Source organism: Daktulosphaira vitifoliae, unplaced genomic scaffold, assembly GCF_025091365.1.
Source record: "Daktulosphaira vitifoliae isolate Bord-2020 unplaced genomic scaffold, ASM2509136v1 Scaffold_1, whole genome shotgun sequence".
NCBI classification, from domain to species: Eukaryota; Metazoa; Arthropoda; class Insecta; order Hemiptera; family Phylloxeridae; genus Daktulosphaira; species Daktulosphaira vitifoliae.
The window spans coordinates 21250559-21274932 of record NW_026099572.1 but is presented as its reverse complement, the minus strand read 5'-3'; the positions used below and the strand labels follow the sequence as shown (position 1 = coordinate 21274932).

The 24374-nt window shown below is 27.0% G+C and overlaps 4 protein-coding genes across 5 annotated transcripts; 1 reads left to right on the top strand and 3 right to left on the bottom strand.

Moving 5' to 3' along the window:
* The first annotated feature begins 252 nt into the window (after window positions 1-252).
* On the top strand, window positions 253-4026 carry LOC126893539 (protein C1orf43 homolog). Its single transcript, XM_050663850.1, has 4 exons — window positions 253-559; window positions 1145-1328; window positions 1401-1620; window positions 2239-4026. The coding sequence occupies exons 1-4, from the start codon at window positions 401-403 to the stop codon at window positions 2360-2362; spliced, it is 687 nt and encodes a 228-aa protein (XP_050519807.1). The 5' UTR covers window positions 253-400; the 3' UTR covers window positions 2363-4026.
* Window positions 4027-4122: 96 nt separating this feature from the next.
* Window positions 4123-17479, bottom strand: LOC126893522 (leucine-rich repeat-containing protein let-4-like). 2 transcript variants are annotated; one of them, XM_050663822.1, is made up of 6 exons: window positions 17158-17479; window positions 7740-8233; window positions 7065-7677; window positions 6028-6487; window positions 5288-5914; window positions 4123-5224 (listed from the first exon to the last, which is right to left on the bottom strand). In XM_050663822.1, exons 2-6 carry the CDS (start codon window positions 8223-8225, stop codon window positions 5185-5187), a joined length of 2226 nt encoding a protein of 741 aa, XP_050519779.1. In that variant the 5' UTR covers window positions 8226-8233; window positions 17158-17479; the 3' UTR covers window positions 4123-5184. The 2 variants fall into 2 exon arrangements, with proteins under 2 accessions (XP_050519779.1, XP_050519780.1); XM_050663823.1 differs by lacking the exon at window positions 4123-5224 and having other exon boundaries at window positions 5285-5399; window positions 5486-5914.
* Window positions 17480-18783: 1304 nt separating this feature from the next.
* LOC126893544 (DET1- and DDB1-associated protein 1) lies at window positions 18784-20880 on the bottom strand. Its single transcript, XM_050663856.1, has 4 exons — window positions 20633-20880; window positions 20389-20518; window positions 19405-19466; window positions 18784-19340 (listed from the first exon to the last, which is right to left on the bottom strand). Exons 1-4 carry the CDS (start codon window positions 20633-20635, stop codon window positions 19248-19250), a joined length of 288 nt encoding a protein of 95 aa, XP_050519813.1. The 5' UTR covers window positions 20636-20880; the 3' UTR covers window positions 18784-19247.
* Window positions 20881-22387: 1507 nt separating this feature from the next.
* LOC126893527 (26S proteasome regulatory subunit 6A-B) lies at window positions 22388-24365 on the bottom strand. Its single transcript, XM_050663832.1, has 5 exons — window positions 24195-24365; window positions 23803-24114; window positions 23409-23609; window positions 22698-23312; window positions 22388-22632 (listed from the first exon to the last, which is right to left on the bottom strand). Exons 1-5 carry the CDS (start codon window positions 24249-24251, stop codon window positions 22522-22524), a joined length of 1296 nt encoding a protein of 431 aa, XP_050519789.1. The 5' UTR covers window positions 24252-24365; the 3' UTR covers window positions 22388-22521.
* Between the last annotated feature and the right edge of the window lie 9 nt (window positions 24366-24374).

Sequence of the window (24374 nt, the reverse complement as noted above, 5' to 3'; positions counted from 1 at the left end):
AAGTAAAGTAATTTCATTATATTAAAAAAAAATTAAAGGACTAGTAATTGTAATTTTTTTTTTGAAAATATAATAATAATTTTATTTTACCCAAAACTGAATGTAATATATTAATTATCTAAAATTTCTGGTAAATATATCCTACATGATACGGCAGTGATATCTGTGCCTTTATTTGATGTGAATAAAACTATTTTACCACTCTTAGTATGTTATCATATTGTTATCAATTTTTCACTCATCATTCCTGTCAATTAATTTCAAATTGTAAAATTATTTCATCATAACTATTTAATCTTTATATTACTCATCAAGTTTTTAGATCATATATTTAATTACTTTATAATGAATTTTATTAAAAATATTATTAAATGGATTAATTACTATTACTATATTTAATATGGCTCAACAATTATCGGGTGTAACAGTAGTTATAATAATAGCTATTGGTATTCTGACTTTCATTTTGTTATTTATATTCGCTAAACGACAAATTATGAGATTTGCATTACGATCTAGAAGAGGTCCTCATGTACCAATTGGCCATGATGGAAAAAAGGTATTATTTAAAAATATAACAAAATACTTTTATTGTGATTGTGTTACTTTTAAAAACATAATTTCTTGTCAATTTTTTTTTATAACAAATATTGAATAAGTACATTAATTTTAATGCAGGAAAAATATTTTAACTGATTTTATATTAATTTTATTGATACATTATGATATTTAGATCTGTACCTAGGCACTGGTAAAAGTGGCATTTACTAGGGATGCAGTTTTGTTATAAACCATAATAATTAATTTTTATATTTCATAATGAAATAAAGAAATAATTTTACAACAATGTTCTGAGCGTTTTTGTTTTAATTTAGAGCTTTTTATTGTTATAGAACAAACAAATTGGGTGGTCAGGCTGTAAATTTAGTTCACTGCCAGGGATATTATTAGTTCTTACTACAGCCCTAATGTTTATAAAAGTTGATGTTCAATTAAATTAAATATTTTAAATTTAATAGAATTTAATTTTACTATTGTACTATGATATCTACTCATTTTAAAGTAAAATAGTTTAATATAAAAAATATATATATTAAACTTTGAAATTTAATAGAATATATGTAGATACCTATAAATTGTATAGGCTTTCAAGAGAGAAATTGAAAGACGCATAGAAATAATTCCTAGAATAGCCTTTGAACCTAAGCTTATAACTAATAAACAAAATGATCATTCAAAATATATATTACCTCCAGCAGAGTCTAATCAAAAATCATTACCGGGTCATTACTATCGAATGAAAACCTGTGATGACATTAAAATACTTGGTAATTATAATTTTAATTTTAGTTCACCATTAAATAATCACTTTTTATAATAATAATTTTAATTTATTATAGAAAACGAAATAACTAAGCTAGATAAAATATTGATTCGACATCCGAGTGAAAACTTACGCTCATATTTACTTAATACATTAGCTGTACTACTAGATGGTAGTGGGCAACACATAGTCCATCAGTTTTGTGATCTTTATGAACATGCACGTTACGATCCAAATGATTATTCTAATGAAGAATATCAGTCATTCACTAGACTACTTAAAAAATTAATTGACATGTATGTAGCTTAAAATTTTTAAATACAATATATTTATAAAATAGAACATAACTTAATTTATTTAGTGATTTATATAGCTAATAATTCTCTATATTTTATATCATCAGTTTTTTTTTTTATTTATTTAAACCTAAGCAGTTAATTTTTTTTATTCAAACTTTAAATGAATATTTATATTTATTCTAAGTATTTAAATGTGTTATACTTTGATGGATATCTTGAAATAAATATCTTAATGACTATTTTATTATATAGACAATTATATGTATAATTGTTTTTTAAGCATAAACTTTTAGCATGTTAAAATTATTTTATGACATAAAATATAACTTTTTTTTTATAAATAATTTATTAAAATCAAAGTAATACAAGTAATTGCATAGTAATTTACCTATTTTAATTTTATTATTATTTAGTGATCACATTTTAAGTTTACAATATTTATTTTGTTTAAATTAACTGAAGAATGAATTAGAATCAAAACTATAGTATGTACTAAGAAAAATTATTTTCTACAAATATTTTAAATCCCTAGGTTCTACAATATCTTATTTCTCTCTATAATAAAACATAGAAATTTTAAAATTATATGTATAATGTTTTTTTATTTTATTTTAGTGCAAAATTACTGAAGTCATATTCAGGAGAAAGTCATAAAAATAGTTCAAATAAGACTCCAACTCGTAATAATAATATAAGATCTGGGAATGGTGATACTATAAATCGTTTAAAAGTAACCTAATATTTTATATGTTAACTCCTAAATGTCAATATTTATATTTTCACCCATCTAATAACTTAAACTATCAACATATATATACTTATTAATTTTGTGTATTAGAATTAGTGTTTGATTATATTCTATCATTATAATTTATTGAAATACTTATAATGTGTATAATATGCAAAGTCAGGCAATGATTATTATTTATATATAAAATATAAAGTATATAAAATCAAATATCATTGATATTTTTTTCAAATATGTACCATGTTAAAATGATTATTTTAAAATTAATTACAACATTGCTTTTTTTATTTATAAAATCCAATAAACCACTACCCTTTAACCATTTATATCTGTTATCTGTTACCTTCATTAAGTAAAACAAGTGTTCTATATCTCTGTAAAAAATATAAAATTGTTATTAAAAATGTTATTTCTCAAACAATATGAAAAAGAGTAATTATTATTTTTAGAATATTACAACACCTTATTGTTCATTGTAGCATAAAAGAAATTTCTTACATAATTATAAATTTTTAAATGTAAACACATAAGATCATATCTTAACTGTGATGTCAGTTTGATTAAAAATTACTGTTCACCATCTATTTGATTAATCATCATATACCTAGTCTTGACAATACAGTCAAATGTATTTTTATTTTTATATGAGCTTTGACTCTTTTATTATAAAAAGTTATTTTAATATGATAAAACTCATAGTTATTTAATTGTTGTAAAAATAAGTTTTGTATGAACAAAAACATTACTGTAATATTTAAAAAGTTGTATAGACAGAATGTTTTTAGGACCAATACAAATGAATACATATGTTCTTAAAACTAATTTTATTATCAATTTAGTACATAGACTTTACACATCTCTATTTTCATTTATAAATGGTATCAGAGGTATATGTAGGAAATTTACTGTATAAAAAAAATATTCTACTCACTTGACCAAAATTTCCTCAGCAATATATTAGAAAAAACATCTTATGATTATATAATAAAAATAGATCATTTGAGGCTAATTAATTAAATAAAATTAAAACTATATTAAAAATATTATTTATTGAAAAACTAAATAATATTAAACTCAAAGCCTCAAAAAATTTACTGAAAAGTTGTGGATACGAATATCAGTATGTGTTTAGCATTGAAAATGGTAACATTGTTTCCGAAATACGTCTCTGCGACTTCAGTAATTTTTTGTGGCTTTTGAGTTTAATATTTTTTAGTTTTTAAACAAATAATATTTTTAATATAGTTTTAATTTTATGATTAGACCAGTGCCTTTTGTGTGTCTTTTATAATTAAAAAGTATTAAAGGTATACATAAAAATACATTTACTTATAGACATAAGTGTTATGGGTTTTTTTTTAATATTCCATAGTAATAGTAATAGTTATATCTTATTTTTTGATAGTTATATGTCTGAAATGCCCTTTACAATTTCAATAACTGGGGTTAATGTTTCCTGTGGCTCTACCTAAATACATCTTTAAATAGCATATTGATAAAACTACATAATATTTTGATATTTAAGGCTGTATTTAAATTTTATTGAGATATTATATAAATTGAATTTATTAATAACATTTATATTAAATGTATTATAATTGTACAAAATTTATTTATGATTTTGAATGTCAGTTAAGGTTAGTTATTTATTTTATGTATATTTGATATATTCATTCTAATATACTTTGAATCTTCTTTGTTTACTATCTATTGTTATTGAAATTTATAGTGAAGTATAAGAAACCAATAAATTATTTCTAAAAGAGTTAATTTTATTTAAAAAAATGTACATCTTAAACTACACAAAATAATTTTTTAGTGTTCTATACATTTATTAGATCCTTAAAATAATAAGTACAATGCCATTAACTAAAAATTGTAGTTAATAGCAGTATTTGTACAATATCACATGACTTTGTATTCACTCAAACACTATTTCTCTAATTAAGTGTTAAAAAATTATAATACAATAAAATAATAAATAAATTTTATCACAATGTACAAAATGTAAAATAAAATAACTTATGATGGTTAAGAAAAAAGAAGTAGAAGATTTACATTTGAGTTATTAATTGAGCATTAAGACAGACATTGATAAAAAAATCAATCTTATTTTAAATACTTTGATGTCAAAATAAAATATAAAATGTTAACATTTCAAGAGTCAGTCTTAAAATTTTAATGCTAATTGTTACATTATTTTATATTATTAAAGAATTGTAATTTATCCATACATCTGTATAAAAAATGATTTATAGTCATAAATCAATAATTTTATGACATGGTAAATTATGGATTTCAAATATAGATATTTATGTTTATATAATAACTACTATTTTTAAATTAAATTATTAAAATAAATAAATGTAAATGCTTAATGTATAAATTATAAAAAAAATGGTTAAGAAATAAATTAAATTAAAAATCAACTGTATTAGCATAACAAAAAAACTAATATAAAAATAACAAATACAGACAAAACTTGGGTTCTCATTAACAATGTATGGCACATTAAACATAAAATTATTATCTAATTATATATAGGTAAGATATAAATATAACAGAATATATAAAAAATATGGAAACTTTTTAAAAACTGATCAAAAATTTAGAACAAATAATTTAAAAAAATAAATAAATAATATAATAATGATTGATTTTTTAAATAATTTTTTTCCTGATTTTTTATTTATATGTATTACTGTATGATTTAACTTTTCTAGAATAGAAAAGTTATTTATAGACAAAAAATTCAAGATGCAAACATAGCTTAAATAAACAGATGATCCACAACTATTGCTTTACTAAAGTAATTAATGTGAATATACTCTTCTATCGGTTCTGCTACTCCTGCTGCAACGCAAGTTATTATTTAGTAACCATTATAATACTGTAGTTGCTTGTAGTTTCACATACCTAGGTCTTTGGGATCCATTCTCGATTGGTGGTACGGGCAAAAAACATTGGTGTGTTTGTAGAATGTTTCCGTTATTAGGTTTTTTGCATGTCTTACACGCAGTTCTATAAACTAATAACATGCATAAGAATAGGATGGCCGTAAAAGTTGCAGAAAATAAGAACGCATAGCTTTTAGCATTAAACAGACTCACAAACCAGTCAGTTTTCGGGCTATCTACCGTTGTACATATCATGGTTTCTTCGTCGTCTTTTGGGAACTTATTGCCGATACTAGCACACACCTGATAGGATTTTTCTATCGGCAGTTCAGTGACGGTTGTCCATGGTGTTGTACAGTTCAATCGATGTTGAGCTAAAGGCTTTGTTAAACTATACACTGACAGAGTGATGGTACACGCGGGATCTGAATGTGAAGATTGTAAAATTACATGTACGGCAGCAAACAAAGATGACGGCGATATAAAAGATGTGGTGATATTATGAATATTGGTATTTGGTAGAAAATTGGTTGTGTGTTGTACTTGGTTAGTTTTAGATATCAGAGAAATATTTTCGCTACATCCTACCACCATTGCTGCCTCATCAGAGTCTTCGGTGAAACTGTCAACCAGCACTAAACAATATCTAAAAAAAAAGAAATTAATAAATAATTGTTTTTAAATAATTTTTAGAAGTTATACTATTTAATTAATAATTTAAAATAAATAATTTTTCACTAAATTCATGAAATTACTAACCTATAGAAATGTGTCGGCTGTAGATCACTAGCTACTAACGACAACGTCAGGCTTTTAGCGTCAGGTAATTGAGATGAATTACACCTTACTGGTTTAGAATCTAACAGCACTTCGTGGTTATCAACATGTTCATATAAGATTAAAGCTTTGCAGTAATAAGATACTACTGGAGCCGTCACTAACCATCCAAGACTGATGCGACTACCGTCAAATTGATAAGACCGTAAAGATATTTTCATTGATGAATATGATTGCAGCATAGCCAAAGGTCCTTCGGGCGGTGGCACGTTATCTTCACCGCCGCACACAAGTTTAGAGATCGGTAGATCCTTAAGTAATCCATTTTCTAATGTTGGTGGCGTAGCGCAAACAGCTGTATCACTAGCTGTGTAAACCGAACTATGATTTGACAGCCAACTTGCAAAATACAATAGACTACAATCACAATTAAGTGGATTGTCTGAAATAATTAAAATATTAAAAATATGGTTACAAATTAAGATGAAAATGAATGGTAAACTATATATCATCAATTTTTATTTTTTTTAAATCCAAGTACTACTTATACGTTTTATCGTGTATCACGACTTAATCAAGGGAAAGTCCAAGGAGAAGAATAGGGTCAATACCCTCCAAAATCAAAAATTACGCGCTAAAAACCATTTAAATAAAGTAATTAAAACTTCTTTAAATTCAAAAAAATCCTGAGTATGCCACTATATCTAATAACATTTTTTTACTTATCAAAAGTATATACCATATTTTAAATGGGTCTTTAATTGACATAAATTAATGAAATATTAGGTTTTATATGAACTTCATATTCGATCTTAATAATAATTACAAGTTTTTGAATTAAGGGATAATTTTTTCGGGTAACAGCTATGAGCTTTCCATGTACTACACGTTAAAATACGTTACTATATATTAAATAAATTGTTCCTAATTAACACAAACAATAAATTATGGTTTTAAAATAGAAAAGTGAGTAATTTTTAAACAATCATTATTAATAAATGTCTGGTAAGCAAACTTACCAGATAATGAAAGTGCCGTAATATAAGTGGCACTGTTCAAAGCACCATCAGCAATGATTGATATATCATTATCATCCAGTTTCAAATCTTGTATGCTCTTTAACGGTGCAATGAGATCAGAAGTGAGACTTCTTAAGAAGTTGTGTGATAAATCAAGTGTTTTTAACTTAGACAAATGGCTTAGCGAAGCACTCGACACTGCCACAATACGATTGTTGGCCAAATCTAATTGAGTCAACGTGGTTGCAGCTCTAAATCCATGATCTTCGAGCACGTCGATTTGATTATGATTTAACGATAATGAAATGATAGCTTCAAGTCCAGCAAAAGAACCACGTCGTACACTGCTTAGTTGATTGTGAGCCAATGACAGTATCTGCAAATGGGGCAATCTAGGCAGAGTATTTGGACCTAATTGTCCAACCAAAAGATTTGAACTTAGATCTAGCTCCAATAACGATCGAAGTCCTTGAAGATGAGACGTCGATGCCGAACTAAGCATGTTGTTCTGAAGTCGTAACACTTTTAAAAACGGCAGATTTACAAAAGCATCTTGACTGATATAATGAATAGAATTATTACTTAAATCCAAAAACGTCAGATTTGGCGATCCCTAAAACAATATATTTTTTAGTTTAATTAAAAATACGGTAAAATTATTTATCATTTTTGTACCTTGAACGAATTATTGTGAATGGTGTGGAGTCGGTTGTGAGACAAGTCTAACCGTTCAAGACCGTTTAGTATTGCCAAAGCAGCACTAGGCACGCGTTCGAGTTGATTGTTAGGAAGACCTAATGCCTGTAAAGGAGATGCGAGACCGATAAAAGCTGATTCAGAGACAGATTTGATCTCACCAGAAGAAACAACAAGCCCATGCAGGGATACACCTTCTAACATCCGTGCTGGTAGTGCAGCGACATTCTGAACGGTACAGTCTAACAGAGATACGGATGTAGTACCCGAAAGACTTCGTAAAGCTTTAGCAACAGTCTCAAAAGTAGATTTTCCACCAGTGCAGCGTAAAGTATGTGGTAAGTCACAAGCACACGACACATTTCTAACTTCTGGGCATTTCCAGTTTTCTTGTTGATTATTTTTTTGCCCCGTAGCATAAAGCAACATCGCCAATATGGCTATCAACCACGCTGCGTATCGCATGACTTGTTCTATTAACATAGAAATAATAACAAAATTAGTCTTTGATAATATACACACAAGAATGATTAAAATATTTAATTAAAAATGTGGTTGCTACTGTGTTATAATACACATAATCAAGGTTAAGTCACGAGTATACAAGAGAAGATTAAACTCAACGTTCAATGTTCACTAGCGGTAGCTATCGCCGCCAGTCATTACAATAATAATAATTACATGGTTGTTGATGAGATACGAGCTTACTACGGCTGTTCCAAGTTTGGTGGACAAGCGAAACAGGTCGTTATGACCATATTTGACTAAACTTGAGTACGTGTGTGAATATTTTATTATTTATGATGTATACATAAGAACTGGCGGATTCGTTATAAGAATTAAAGAAAAGTCTTCAATGCGTCAGTTTCACAGTGCATATAACAAGTACAAGTATATCATACACGCGCTCTCAAATATTTTGCAGCGACTTCTAATACTTATCATCGACAACAATCGCGATTTAATTAAATTATCATTTCAATTTACCCCGTTTGCGTGGCATCAACTACGAGCAAAAATCTTAACGGCAATATTCTGTCATAGGGCTACCAATTTTATACTGAGTAGAGAAATTTGCACCTTATTTTATCTTAGAAATTCAAGCATAGAATACGGCAAAATATTCTTCAAACTTAATAAATTATCGATAAAAAAACAATAAAGAACATATCAAATGTTTGAGAGTTTAAATTGTTCCCTATCAATTCTTTATCTAGAATACCGGTTCAATCGAATCTTAAATTTGTAGAAGCCTTGCGTAGGTTTGAACATATTATGGTGGTCACTAAAACAACACGGCATATGTGAGTTCTTATTATTTAAATACCGGTTAGAATGGCTTTCATTCATAGTCGACACAAACACGTATTAAAATCAAATAGCAATAGGTTAAATGTTCATTGATAAACGCTGGAAATGAAGTAATTGTGACATTTTAGAAATGATTTGTATTAAAATATTGTACTTTATTATAAAATATATACACTCAAGCGACACATTGTGTTGGTAAGAATAAATAAAACTACCAGTCAGTAATTTTGAAAAATAATATTTTTCCACACACGGAAGAATCTTTCCAATAATGTGCTCACATAGTATTTCCTGTAATCGTGCGTGGTCGGAATGGCATAAAAAAGTCTTTCGAGACTATGCACAAACACGCGTACTGCATTGTATATCCATGTAAGTCGGCCGAATCGTTCCGAAGCACGTACAATACCGTTCATATTACATACTTACGATAAAAAAATTAGTCTCGTATCCTTGCAATACGCATAGAATTATTTTCATACATGCATCAATATTTTACTAAAATTACAATGCCTGTGGCTCCATTACTACACGAGTTAATGTGAGTATATTCCTTATTTATTAAATATTGTATCAACAGGTTCTATGCAAATTCATTTTCTTAACATTCATCGATTCTTATTGTGTTATTATTATTATTGTTTAGATAAACTTAATTAACTATATATGACATTAATTCATTGCTGTCCTATGACTTCATGAAAAATGTGTGTGGGCAGTAGGTGGTTTTGTTCGGCATTAGATGTCCAATTTCCATGTACATGGTATACCGTCTCGATACAGTTAAATGGACTGTTTTAAGTTATTACAAAACCGGTTTAATGAGTGTTTTGAATAAATTACATTAAGTTGGTTTAAATGTTCGTTTATAGACGATTATTTGTGGAATAATTATGTGATTGCTGTGGGTTATGGTTTTAGACAAAAACCGTGGCTGTCAATGGGACTATTGTGTACTATACGACGTTGCATTAATTCATAGCATACTACAAACTATTACAACATCAACTATTCATCAATGAACGCAAAAAAAAACACTTGCAAGTTAATATATGTGTAATAATATTTATTAATACGCCAATAAAAGATCATTTTCATTGAAAGGAATGTTATACAATAAAAATTTATATTCATTAGACGAGTCCAGGTGTGCGTTACTCGGGGCCTTAAAGACTAAGCATCTATTTCTATGAGTAGATTTAAAAAAATATACTTGAGCACATGTGTAATCATTTATGGCCAGAAGTATACGAGAATTTTTACTAAACCAAATATCTTACAAAACGTCAGATCTAAACAAGGGAAACAAATGCTGATGATATAATATAATCTGAACTAAGATGCGCGTACTAATAGAATAATATGTAAATTATACACAGCTTTGTTAAATTTTACTGCAATGTGAAGTATGCCGGAAATCTGAGAAATAATTTATATCCCAGACAATGATCTTATTATATTTTAATAAATAGCAGAAAGAAGTCGTGTTATAGGATTAGAATTAGGACTACACAATGCTAAGCGATGAACCTTAGTGGGTAAAATATGTACATTTTGTCTAGGAAGTGAAACTAAACAAAACTGCATAAAATGACAGCCATTAATAACTTAAAAATATTAATATCCAACACGGCTAATATGCCCGTATCTTATATGATGTGTCAGTAAGAAGTGAGAAACCATTATTTTTGTCCATACCTACTTGGTCCACACAATACAAGCTGTCGCGAGGAAGTGTAGGCGAGTAAAAATTAACATAAAACACAGGTGTGTCTTACCCGATATAATACGTATGTGTATACAACATTATATTATATACGTTTAATAATGCTGGGACACGAAGTGAGTTCCTTCGCCGTATAAGATCTAATACGGTCATTGCAGTTGTGTTAACATGGCGAAATACGAGACGATATTGAATCAATAACATACATTTTATTACAATATAAACCTATTTCATTTACACGTCTTCCTGTATAGTAATACCATAAGTCATATTAATAACTCAAAATGAAATTTAAGAATCAATTGTGCTGTTGAATAATTTTGTAGAAACTGAAGTATACTTGAACTGCTAATATAATTTTAGTTTGAATGTACAAAGGTATACAATTTTTAATGTAATAAAAAACTAATGGAAATAGTTAATAATAATTTTGAAGTAAACCACTCGTATAAGAATAGATATCAGATTTTTTTAGGTGGGAAGGTCTAAGCATTGGAGCAAGCAGAAAAAAAGTTTTTGCAATAAAATTACAAAAAAAATCATCACGTAAATTTTTTAAAATAGCCGTATTGTCATCGTCACTCCAATATTGCCACAAGATGGCTATCAAAATGCTTCAGCTGCTAAGATGGGCTACAGTCCATCTGAAGTATATCTGAATCCAACACTGAATAATTTCATTAAATTTAGCAATCCACCATTAGTTGATGAAAAAAAATTCTCTTAAAAAAAAAAATCTCACAGAAATAGTGAAATGACACTTAAAATATTGTTTTTTTTTTTAAATACGCGAGTGGTTTCATATTAAATATTACAGATTTCCAAGAAAAAAAATTAATTAAAAAAAAAAAACGTTCAATGAAAATGTAATCTAATTAAAAATAACTATCATTTAAAAACGCTTCACATCAAGTAGAATTTTTTTTTATTTTTGAACCATCTCGGTGATAATTCTAGGTAAATTGACCTCTATATTTACACTACCGGTGGTCCATTTAACAACAGGCTTACGATATAATAGGTATGCAGTTTCGTTTATGTACAATAATAATGTAATCTTGCGCGTAGAGAAAAAATACAAAGAAACGTCAGACGTCTCGTGCGGACTTGTCATCACAGGACTAGACCATGTCAGACATGATTGAAAAACCAAAAAAACAAACCAGTTGACTGTTTATATACAAACGAAATGAGCCATTCGGCACTAGTACGTTACTTGAATTCATAACACGACCGTTTACGGTGAATTTTTTTTTTCTCATCTCGTAAAAACATTTTAAAAATCAATTAATCTCGATTATTTTCCGCTGCACGCAGCCGGTTACCTACGCCGTATAAATAATTGATGATAGCGGACCGATTGTGTGCATTTTAGTTTTTATTCCTCTAGTCGTCCGTTTAGGAGGTTGTGATATTATTATTATTGTGGTACGATCTCGGCAGTAGCAAACACCGCCTTTATAAGGTTCTTACCGTATACCTCAACGCGGCAATAATGACAAACGTAAACAACGTTTGTATATATTATTATATTCGTGTGTGTATAAAACGACGGAAATTACAATACAATGGGAACGGACCGGTTCGTCGGGAAATGTGACTCGAGTGTCGATCATTCGGTTGTCCTCGCTTACACGCACGTACGTCTATCTATCTAATTCCTTAAGTTAGTTCTGCTGCTGGACATTGGATCCTTTTATGACTGTAACGGCCAAACGAGCACACACAACAATGGCATCGATTTTATAACTATGACGACGGTAATAAGAAAATTCTAGGCTTAGAGTGCAACGAGTCTCATAAAATCATAATTCTACAAAAAAAAAGATATTTTACATCAAGCCGCGTTCGAATAAACCAGAAAATAAGTCGCTCGGCAATAAAAAGCTTAACTAGAAAAGTTAAAATTTTGTTTTCTCTAATCGTATTCTCTGAGAAAGTTTAGAATTCGTATAGTCGAAAATAATCTAAGCAACTACTCGAATCCTTTTCCTGCCACTCTTTAGCGTGACTAAAGTTAATCTAAAATACGCCATTTTTTTAGGAGTGTTTCAAAAATTCCCTTAAAATACATTGAATTCGTGTCATCGACAATATTATTATATTTTTTTTTTATTGTTATAATACAAAGAATGGTAAGTAGACATTGTACAACATAACGAGCCCATCGAATTTGTGGAAAATCACAATATACAATCCGGCGATTGACAAACTACAAAGATTAATGTACTCTGTTATAGTATAATAATAATTGTACACTGATTTTTTCGTTGACCTTGTAATTGAACGAATAGTTTAGCATAATTCATAGAGTTTGTGATGTATTAAAAGGTATCTACTAAATATTGTGATTATGGAACATGTCAATGAGATATATATTGTTTAAATAGTGTATATTGTTATGCCTACTTATTTCCATTTCAATACTACTATACTACTCAGATAAAAAACACATTCTATAAACTTAATTGAAGTAATTCAAATTACGTTATCATTTGTCAGAAAATGAAAATGAAATATTTTTTATGTAAAATATGTTAAAAATTTTATTAAAATAAGTAAAAATTAACTACATCGAACAACTGTTCGATCAGTATATTAACAGCGTGCTTCACATTAATTTAATTACTACTGAAAGTTAATAATTATTTGAAATACGCGTTAAAATATTCACTATACAACAAACAAGTGTTTATTGTGACATTATACATTCTGACAAACAAGCTTTCTGATCGATAGTTTTATGAATAACATGATGAAAATTATATTTGGACATATTCTTTTATACAATTAATATTACTACAGTGGCCATATGTTCTGAAACCGTGATTTACCAATAAATAATTGTTGTCAACGTTTAATTTATGAGATACCAGTATACTTCATCGACTTATAAAATAACACCAAGTACCTTAGCCTAACTATATTTTCGCCTCCGTCTCACGTAGCAGACGTCGCGCAACGCCATATAGAGAAATGCGCGTTAAGCGTAGGCAGTGTGCACTTCCCCAACATCCGGAATTTGTAATATTACATTTAAAACATTCACAGAGAAAACGAAAACGTTTGTAAATTCCTTAATGAACTATAGAGAACGAAGGTTATTTATTACATCCAGTTTATATAAAAGAAAATGACACTCAACATGCATAATTTACAAAGGTGCAATTTCAATCAAATTTTTGGTCGGTTTCATGGTAAATGTTTTTGAAATTTCTGAAAGCCCCTCCTAATTTACGCCTAAGATCATCTACTTTAAATAAATGTAAATATTTTACCATTAAAAATCAAATAAAAAGTCATATTTGAGTTGAAATATTTTTAAAAAATTAGGGATAACCCATTCGAAATTCAAAGATGAATTTTTAGTATTATACTGCAACTATGTTGAACTATTAACTATACAGCCATTAAAAATAATTACAATATTAAGTAAAAATTATGTCACTAATTTAAGAATTCTCTCTGGCTAGAGGGTCATTAGCGTAGTTAACATTGGAGCTGTGAGAATTCCCATAAAAATATTTGTAACTCCCTCAAAAAATAAAACTATGCGTTAAAAAAGCTCTACGTCAGATCAATTATCTAGACATATGAAATCGAGTAGAAAACTTTAACTCCTAAAGATAAGTTCACAATTTGCGCTAACGTGAAAGAGAGTTTTGTTAAAAAAATTGTTTTAAATATTTAATCTCTGAAGAGGTTATTTAATCAGAATCACTTATTTGTATTTATATTCGCTAGTTATGCCTATAAATATATATAAATAATAAATTTCTGTATTAACAACATGATGGCGTTTAATTTAATTTACAATCATTTATAGATTTTTTACTTCTTAGGTGGGCGTCATATGAATATTAGCCAACTCTTGTCTGTTTGGATTTGTAGTAGGCATGCTTATTATTCTTTTAATAATATTATTATGTATGCGTAAGTTTCTCTATCTTATGATATGCGTGGGCTATATAACTAGAATGGCGAGCCCACTTTACTATGTAGGTATATCCTTGGTTCATAAACTAAACCTTCGTTCAAGATTCGGCTTTTTATCTCTTAGCGTACTAGTAACACAATCACAATCGTTTACACATGTGCACACATAAACATTCAAAAACAGCTTATGGTCAGATAATCTCGGTATATAAATTAAATTAAAATATACATATCGTATATGTGTTATTATTTTAATAAACAATTTTCTTTAATAATTTGTAATGACTTATATTTTTTAGTTTAATAATTTTATCTTGACTTTATCGCAAAAATATATAATGTTTGTATTTTACTGTTATAATTAAATTATTCTACAAAAAGGTTGTCTAGAATGAAACAAGAAAAATATTTGATTCAAATTATATTGTTTTTTAGCCCCTTCCACAAATTTTTTTTTATCGAATTACCATCTATTATTTTTAATAACAAAAGTTTATTACAGGCTTATTTTTCTATTTAAATAATAAAAGCGTAGTCGTCAACCATTGTTGTATCAGGTTGTGCTTAAGATAATTAGACATGTACTCACACCTTAAAAAACCTAAATAAAATAAATATGTCCAACCTTTTATTTCTTTAAACCTCTTAAGTATAAAACTAAACAAATTCAATTTTTTTATTGTTGCTAGAAAGTCTTATCCCTCTGACCGACCCTTTTGTTTACCCTTGCATTCTATCGATTATTTAGGTTGAACATTCAGACATAAGTAGATTATAATAAGGCAATAACATTTGATTTTTTAAGGATTCAAAACATTAACGTAGGCATTAGACTAAAGAGGGGACTTCCAATAGCTCGGGGTGGATCTTAGGGCGAGGGTACTAAGAAAAACGAAATTTTTTGGAACAGCAACCCTATTATATCTAGTCATAATATTCATCTTTTTTTAAAAAATGATTCTGTATAAAAAAGCATATGCGAATAAGTTACTAAAAAATGTATGGTAGGAGATGCCATGAAAATTTTTCTCTGAATGTTCAATCAGAATTAATAATAATATACAAAATAATTAAAAAAAATATTTCCTTATTTATATCCTGATTAAGATAAAGTATGTCGAATGAAATAGGGATATAAATATTATTTCTCAAAAAAAATTGTATTGATCCATACACTTTTCAATAAGTTAAAGCATTATAAAGTTAAAAATGTAAAAAATAAAATCGAGAATTTTCACACAAAACTAGCATTTGGTAGCCATTTTCACCACGAAGACAAGTCCAGAGGTCAATTTTTTTTTTCCATAATAAAGTATATTACATTAGCTTTAATTTAATATATATATATAAGTGTCAGACCCTCCGGAACTCTTTCAAAAGTTAATTTTTTGTGAAAAAGTTGTCTTTTTAAACCCCCCCTGTGGGCAGGTAAAGGGTTAAATTTATGAAAATAATATACCAAATGATAGGTAAAGACATCAAGCATCTATAAAAAAAAATTATACTGATATGTCCATTTTTAAAAAAGTTATGGCAGTTTTTAGTAAAAAAAATTGAAAAAATTTCGAAAATTAGCGATTTTTAAATTTGTAATTTTTTTGGAGGTTTCCCCCATTTACGGGTAACGAGGGAATTTTTTTCAATTTTTGAGGGTAATGTCTTCGACTAAATACGATTTGTGATCTTTTGACGTATCGTTAAAAGAAATCCGTTCGGTGAGAGCTAAGAAAAAGTGGTAACAGACACAAAAAAAAAAACACACATCATAGTAAAAACAATATCTTCTCAGCTTTGCACCGAAGCTAAAAGTTCAACATAAAAATCAAACAAAACAGGATTCAGATATGAAACCCTTCTGTTGATTTAATGTTTTTTTTAAATATAATTATATTAATAAAATTAATTTTAATTTACTAGGTCAATTTGTTAATTATAATGATTTTTGTTTGATAATTAACCGAAAATAACTACAATTACCAAAATACTCTCGTCTCTTTTAATTTTTGGCTAGATTTAATGGTAAGATTGATAAACATATTTAAGCGATAACTTCTAATATTTTTAAAAATAATTTTTATTCCATTAATTTCTAAAAGGTATTATTATTATTATTATTATTGAAGCTCAGGTACATAAGCCTTTGTAAGCAAATTATTAGTATAAAAATAAATTATTGGTAAATTTATATTTAGATCTGAAATTGAGGCGGACATTAAATTGTCTAAGAATAATTAATGATTTGGGCCGACGGAAGAGTAGTTAATAATGTACTTAACTAGAACCTATTTAAAGTCTAGCATGCATAAATTAATAAAAAAAGTATCTTTTTTACTAAAAAAATTTAAAAGGATCCGTGAAAACTTTCATATTGGTTCCGCAATATCTAACTCCGAAAATTTATTTTGTGGATGATGTATTACTTACTTCAATTAGTATTTACGTTTTGAGTAACACAGTAGTGGCTGTGAGATCTGACAACGATCAGTAAGATAATAACAATAATTAAATAAACAAATATGATAACTATTAGCTATTACATTATCGTATGCATCCATGTTTAAGTTAGTTTAAAATTAAAAAACAAACAATAACGAATGTAAAAGAAATAATATTTAAAACCGACGAACAACGTGACTTGAAAGTCAATCAGTCACACGTGTACCTCACACACCCGTCTTTCGTTTAGTACTGACGATCTACGGCATCTGTTTTTAGCATTACCTACGGGTACAACTGCACTGCAGACTGGAAGAATAATTCAATGAAGTAAACACGAAACATACCTACATATACATAATAGTATTCTTAAAAAATTAAAGTGGGTGGGGCTATCTTTCGCAGTCAGACTGGTCAACCTACGGAGACATCTCTGAACGCAACTTGAACCTCACGTCATATAAAAATGTGTAGTTGGATAACGATAAACAAACTTAATTTTAATAAAAAGTATAATTATCAACATTTGATTGCAATTTTTTTGTAGTTTTTATAAAGAAACAATTCTATTGAAGTATTGTCAAAAAAAAAAACAGTAATGAAAATTTACTGTTCTATTTTAACGATAAAAACTAGAATAGGAAGTTCAATACAAAAAAAAATTAGTCACTAAAACTTTTAATACAAAAACTGCATATTTAGTTTGGTTGTCATAATTATTTTCTTTTAGAATCCATTACATTAAAAAATTATTAACTTATATTTTTTAAATATATACAAGTGTGGTGGAATACCTTTAAGAAATGGGGTTCCTCACAAATTGACATATACCATTATAATCAGAATAATGCATAGGAGCAACTAGAAAAAATATTTTAGCGGTTCTAAATGAAGCTGTGTGAAAAATGTAGGAAGATAGTATATTCTAGAGTAAAATGACTCGGGGAAAACCCTAACTAATTTGCCTAATACTTATTACAACAGGATATTTCTTACAGGATCATCAAAATTGAATATTTCTGAGGCTTAAAAACTATTATTTTATATAAAAAAAAAAAACTGGTAATTTGTTAAGCATGAGATTAAGTTGATTCATTAACCATTACCAATGGTAATATAATATTACAATATTTATATATTATATTTAAGCCACTCGATTACTCACAATATAAATACTTGACTTATCAGCAATTAATTACTTTTTAGAATTATCCCTTATAATGTATAAGGGTGTCAATTTTATATTTTCAAATGGCAACATAATAAACTAACTTATTTAATAGTTGATCTAATTAAAAAAAAGACTGGTCAGTAATAACTTTTGAACTACTATCTCAGAAACTATTAACAATTTAATATAATGACTGAAGGTGAGACACATATGTAACAATCACCAACCATATTCTTTCTCCCGTCTAGATATAAAAATGAGGATAACTTTTTAATAGATTTATTATTGTTAAAAAAACAATAATTAATGATTAGTTCTAATATTTTTATAGGTATTCTGTGAAGTATAGTTAAGGATTCACTCTGAATTTCATACTAAGATGTGCAATAATTTTAATTGATGATATTTAAATATTGTACAAGTAAGTAAGACTTTCTAGAACATAAATAATCAGGTAAATTTATTTTTAAATAATATTAATAGCTAGTTATGAAAATATTTTTAAAGTTACAATTTACCATTAAATTTTACACTTAAAATTAAGTAAACAAAAAAAATATGGTTAGTCATATAATCAGAATGAATAACTAATTAATCATACAAAAAAGTGAAGCTTACTTAAAAATTAATATACAATAGCTATTTTTTAATATATTGTGAATAATCGTTATTTATATAAAAGAAACATCAGTTCCTAAAATTTATTGTATACATCATAAATCAGTAGGATGTTAGAATAAAATTTAAACAATAAACCAATAGAAAGAAATTTCTTTGATACATATTATAAATTGTGAGGTATAAATGTTTAATTTGTTTACATTTTTTGTTTTTTTATTCTTAAATAACGATAATGCAAATAAATGTTTACATTTTTTCAAGAGAATCACAACAATAAAAAATAAATTTACATTACTGGCAACTCAACTCTTGGACGTTTTCTAGATGAACCAGGAGTTTCTTCAATAGCTTCTGTTAAATCTCTCTTTTTTCCTCCATGCTTAAATTTAAAAAAATGTATTTAAAAAAAAAATGTAATAATTATTCTAATTTAAATAATATACCTTCTTATCCCATTGGTTATGCAAGTACCGAAGCAGTAAATTGGATTTGTCAGTAACAATAACTATAATAATAATAATAATATTAAGAAATTGTGCAATTTTTTTTTTTTTGGTTTCTCTAAACTAAAATATAAATTTTCTTTTTCTTTGCCTTTATCCTATTTACTTTGGGTCTACCACTCTTATCCTAAATTTCCACTTGACACAATCGCTTACATCATCATCTCACACATCAGAAATCCTCATACCGCATTTAATAATATCTCTCCAACTCTTTTTTGGTCTTCCTCTCCTCTTCTTCATTCAACATTTTAAGCTAAAATATAAATAATTATTATAATTCCATTTACTTAGGTTCATCAATTATAATAATGAAATATTAACCCATAAGTTGACAGCAAATTAGTTAAAGAAATTCTTTTAATTGATCTATAATATATTTTAAAATTTTATTGTAAAACTAAACTTTTTATATTACATGGATAAACTTCAATATTGAGAAAAATAATAAATAACCTAAAATACTCAAAACATATATTGTATATTTATAAGAAAATGAGTAGTTTTTTAACAATTGTTTGAACTATATTACACATAAATATATTTTACTAATGAAAACCTATAAAAAGTTAATGTTGCATGTTAAAAATAAAAGATGGAATGTATTTTTTACATATATATATATATATTTTTTGTAATAGCATTGAATTATTTTCAAAAAACATCCATATTTTAATTATTTTTTCAGTGTATTCTAATATAGAAATGAATAAAGTAGGCTAAATTATAAAATAAAACAATTTAACTATGAATGTTTAACATTATAAAAAAATTTAATATAAATGTATAATAATTAGCTATAAATTTCATTTATATAGTTACTTAAATTATTAATAAAAAACATTAAAATAAAACACTAAAAGGCTTAAAACTTCAATAAATAAAACTTTATGTAATTAGTAGGCTTTAATAATTAAATCATACTTTGGTCTGATGGTGTATCTTTTGTTGATATATAAACTGGTGCCCGCTTGCTTCGACCATTATCAGAATGAAATCTTGAAAAATTTTTAGCATCAAAAGATGGCATGCCATCTAAAAACTCCGCAATCGACTAGATAAATAAAAAAGAACAATTGATATTTTATAAATTTTAATGTTAAAATTTGAAATTTAAATCTTTTACCATTCTAAAATATTAAGTAAGATTATTTGTTTAATTACTTACCATTTTAATTACGCCTTGTATGAAAGAAAGTATTCGTCAGTAATAGTTAGTACAACTAAATCTTTTTTAAAGATTTCGAATCAATAATCTTTTAAAATTTAATGATTGATATACAAGAATATATCTATTTAACTCTTCATGTATTCATATGTTATGAAACGTTTTGCTACATAACAAAAAAAAAATATAATTAAGAAAAAAGTCTATAACAAAATTAATTTTACAATGAGTTTGCTTGAAATTTTAATAATCAAATTCACTAAATACTGTAAATAGTTGCGAGAAATTTGATAAGATGTATGCAGCACCACATTTTCACGTAATGATAACATACATAAACTTAGAGAAATCATTACCTACTTAATTTCTATAGTAGTACCAACATTCATAAAAATTAGGTCACAGAAAATTGTATTATTTTATTATGATTAGTTTCAAAATTTCGTATATTACAATTTTACCTGAAATAAATTATTTATTAAAACTGAGAATAAAATAAATAAAATGAACCGTTTCAACGATGATACAATTAAATTTCTAATATTACGCTTAAAATTCATTGGGCATTTTTCTTATAGATAAGTTATTCGATTAAACTTAGAAATGTTTGTAAATTTATTAATTTAGTTCAACGTCATTTATTTATATGAAAGAAGACTTTGTAAATAGGCTCAGTAGGGTGTTGAAAAGTAATTTTGATTATTGAGTAAATCTTTTTTTATTGAAGTACATTCTAAAATCAAATCTTTAATTATATACTATTATTTTTCAAGTAAATAAAAATAATTTAGCTAGTGGCTCTATCTTACCCCAAGTACATTTTTTCTATTACAAAGATTTTATTAAGATATAGACTATTTCTAAAATGTCTTCAAAAAATTTAATGGTATAAGAAAGGTAAATGAAAAATTTTTAATACTTCTAAATATAGCATGGATTGGTTTAAACTATACATTTACTTGTTTTTAAGTTCATTTTTTTTTTCAATGAAAAATCTTTATTAAAATAAAGAATCATAGTTAATTAAAAAATATTATCGAAACTAAATATTAACACTATATAAAATTAATGAATTTTTGATATTATTAATATTAGGTTATCTTTAAATTTAAACCTAAAATGTAAAGTTTATATGCATGTAAAATGAATGAGTTGTAAAACTTAGCTCTCTCTCTTTTTCTAAATGATAAGCCTAGTCATAGCTTTATATCCTGGGAAATTAAATGCAATGGTCCTCATTGCCTTCTGCACTGGAAACATGGTGCTTTTTCGCCACCGTAATAGTGCACACATGATCTCCCATCCGTTCACTTACGGTGGTAGGCACGGCTTAACACTAGAGTTTTGTCAACAACTAGTGTGACCACTACACTCTTAAAACTTAGCTATTCATCTAAAAAAATTAATACACTAAACAATTCCATATAACAATAGGTTAAAAACAAACATCAATTTTTTGTGCATCATAAAACATAAGAAAACTATAGTTTATCTTGCATAGGATAAATTAATTTTAAATACTGAGTTTATACACCTTATAAATTGATTCATGTTCTTTTATACAATAAAAAACATTTCTAGTTAGGTTTGATAAATATTTAATGAAAATTTTTTTAAGTTTAAATGTTATATCAATGATTACAGTATTTTCAGAATATGAAATATCTATTTATAATTGGTTTAAAATAGCTAATTATGTAATATTCATTGATTATAATGATGATAGGTACTTAACAAAATAATAAATTATCTAAATTATTCATTTAATGAGACAGTTTTATTTCATTAATTACTAAAAAAAAATTATAAACATTTAAAACATTAGGTAGCTTTCAGAATTTGAAAAAGTATACATAAAATACATGAAGACAAATTAAATTGTGTAATTTTCATGCATAATAATTCAAGTTTGACTTCTTTTTTGCTTGAACTTCCATGATAGCATCCATAAAGTCTTCGTGGGTAACAGTAGAAGCACCTCTTCTTAAAGCGATCATACCCTACAAATGATATAATATTGAATTTATAAAAAGCTTTTTTAATATAATATCTTTAATTAACTTACTGCTTCAACACAAACTGCTTTGCATTGTGCTCCATTAAAATCATCAGTTGATCTGGATAATTCTTCAAAATTCACATCAAATTTATTCATTTTTCTTGAATGAATTTGCATTATTCTAGCACGTGCTTCTTGATTGGGATGTGGGAATTCAATTTTTCTATCCAATCTTCCTGATCTTAGTAATGCAGGATCTAAAATATCAACTCTGTTGGTAGCTGCAATAACTTTAATATCTGCAGTAGAACTGAAACCATCTAACTGATTTAGTAACTCCAACATAGTTCTTTGAACTTCTCGATCTCCAGCTTTTTCAGAATCAAAACGTTTGGTACCAATAGCATCCAATTCATCAATAAATATGACTGCAGGAGCTTTTTCTTTGGCTAAGGCAAATGCATCTCGCACAAGTTTTGCTCCATCACCAATGAACATTTGCACTAGCTGAGGACCAGCAAGCTTTAAGAAAGTTGATTTAGTCTGGGCAGCACATGCTCGAGCTAAAAGAGTTTTTCCTGTACCCGGTGGGCCATATAAAAGAACACCTTTTGGAGGTTGAATTCCTAGATTGAGGAATTTTTCCTTATGTGTCATCGGTAGTACAACAGCTTCAATAAGCTACAAATTATTATTTGATATTAAAAAATAAAAATAAACTTAATAAATAATGATTAAAATATGAATATTTAAATTTAAGCTTTAAAATTTAATTACTTCTTGAATTTGTTTGTCTAGACCTCCTATATCTACATATTGTTCTGTTGGTCTTTCATCAACTTCCATTGCTTTAACACGTGCATCATACTCAGCTGGTAATGTTTCTAACACAAGATAAGAATCTTTATTAACTCCTACCAAATCACCAGGTTTAAGCTGTTCTGGATCAACTAAACCAATTACAGGCAAGAAGTAAGTCTAGAAACAAAATGTTATTTTAATACTACAAAATAAATAAAATGAAATTGGACTATCAATTTTTTAATGGATTAGTTGTTAAACAGATTCTAATAAAATTAATGATATAATAATTTTTTAAGTAGACCTCTTAGATCTAGTTTATTTTAATTATAACAGTAAAACTTTTAAAGTGGGACTTTAAGATAATCACTTGTCGGGTAGATGTCTTGATAACAGCACATTTTCCTTTTCTTTGACTATCAAGATCAACAACAGCACCATCTTCCTCTGTATCTTGTGGATCAACATCTAATAGCTCAATAACATTAGATACTAAATAAGGTAATGTTTTATTAACTTTGATTTTTTCAGTGTTTTCTTTAATTTTATCAGTCTGCGACTGCAATTCATGTGAAATACGCATCACATCACTCTTCATAACTTTTATATCATTGTCAAGCAATCGTGTACGAGACGTGATTTCTTCATTTGACATAAGTAATATTTCTTCATCAACTCGATCCTATTCAAATATTAGGGTTGAAATAAAACAATAAAAGTCAAATACCCAAGTTTAAAAGAATAAAATAATGAAATATTTACGCTATCTTCCCAAACTGAAGGATCCTCTAAAGTTTTACTAGTTCCTTCTTCAGTCATTGTTTTTCTTAATTGTTTCAAAAGTTAAGAAATATATTGCTAAGCTATAAACTTTTTTATGAACTACCGATCAGTGAACAATAACTATTCTTGAATGATTGTTGTTTTCTGATATCATTGAGT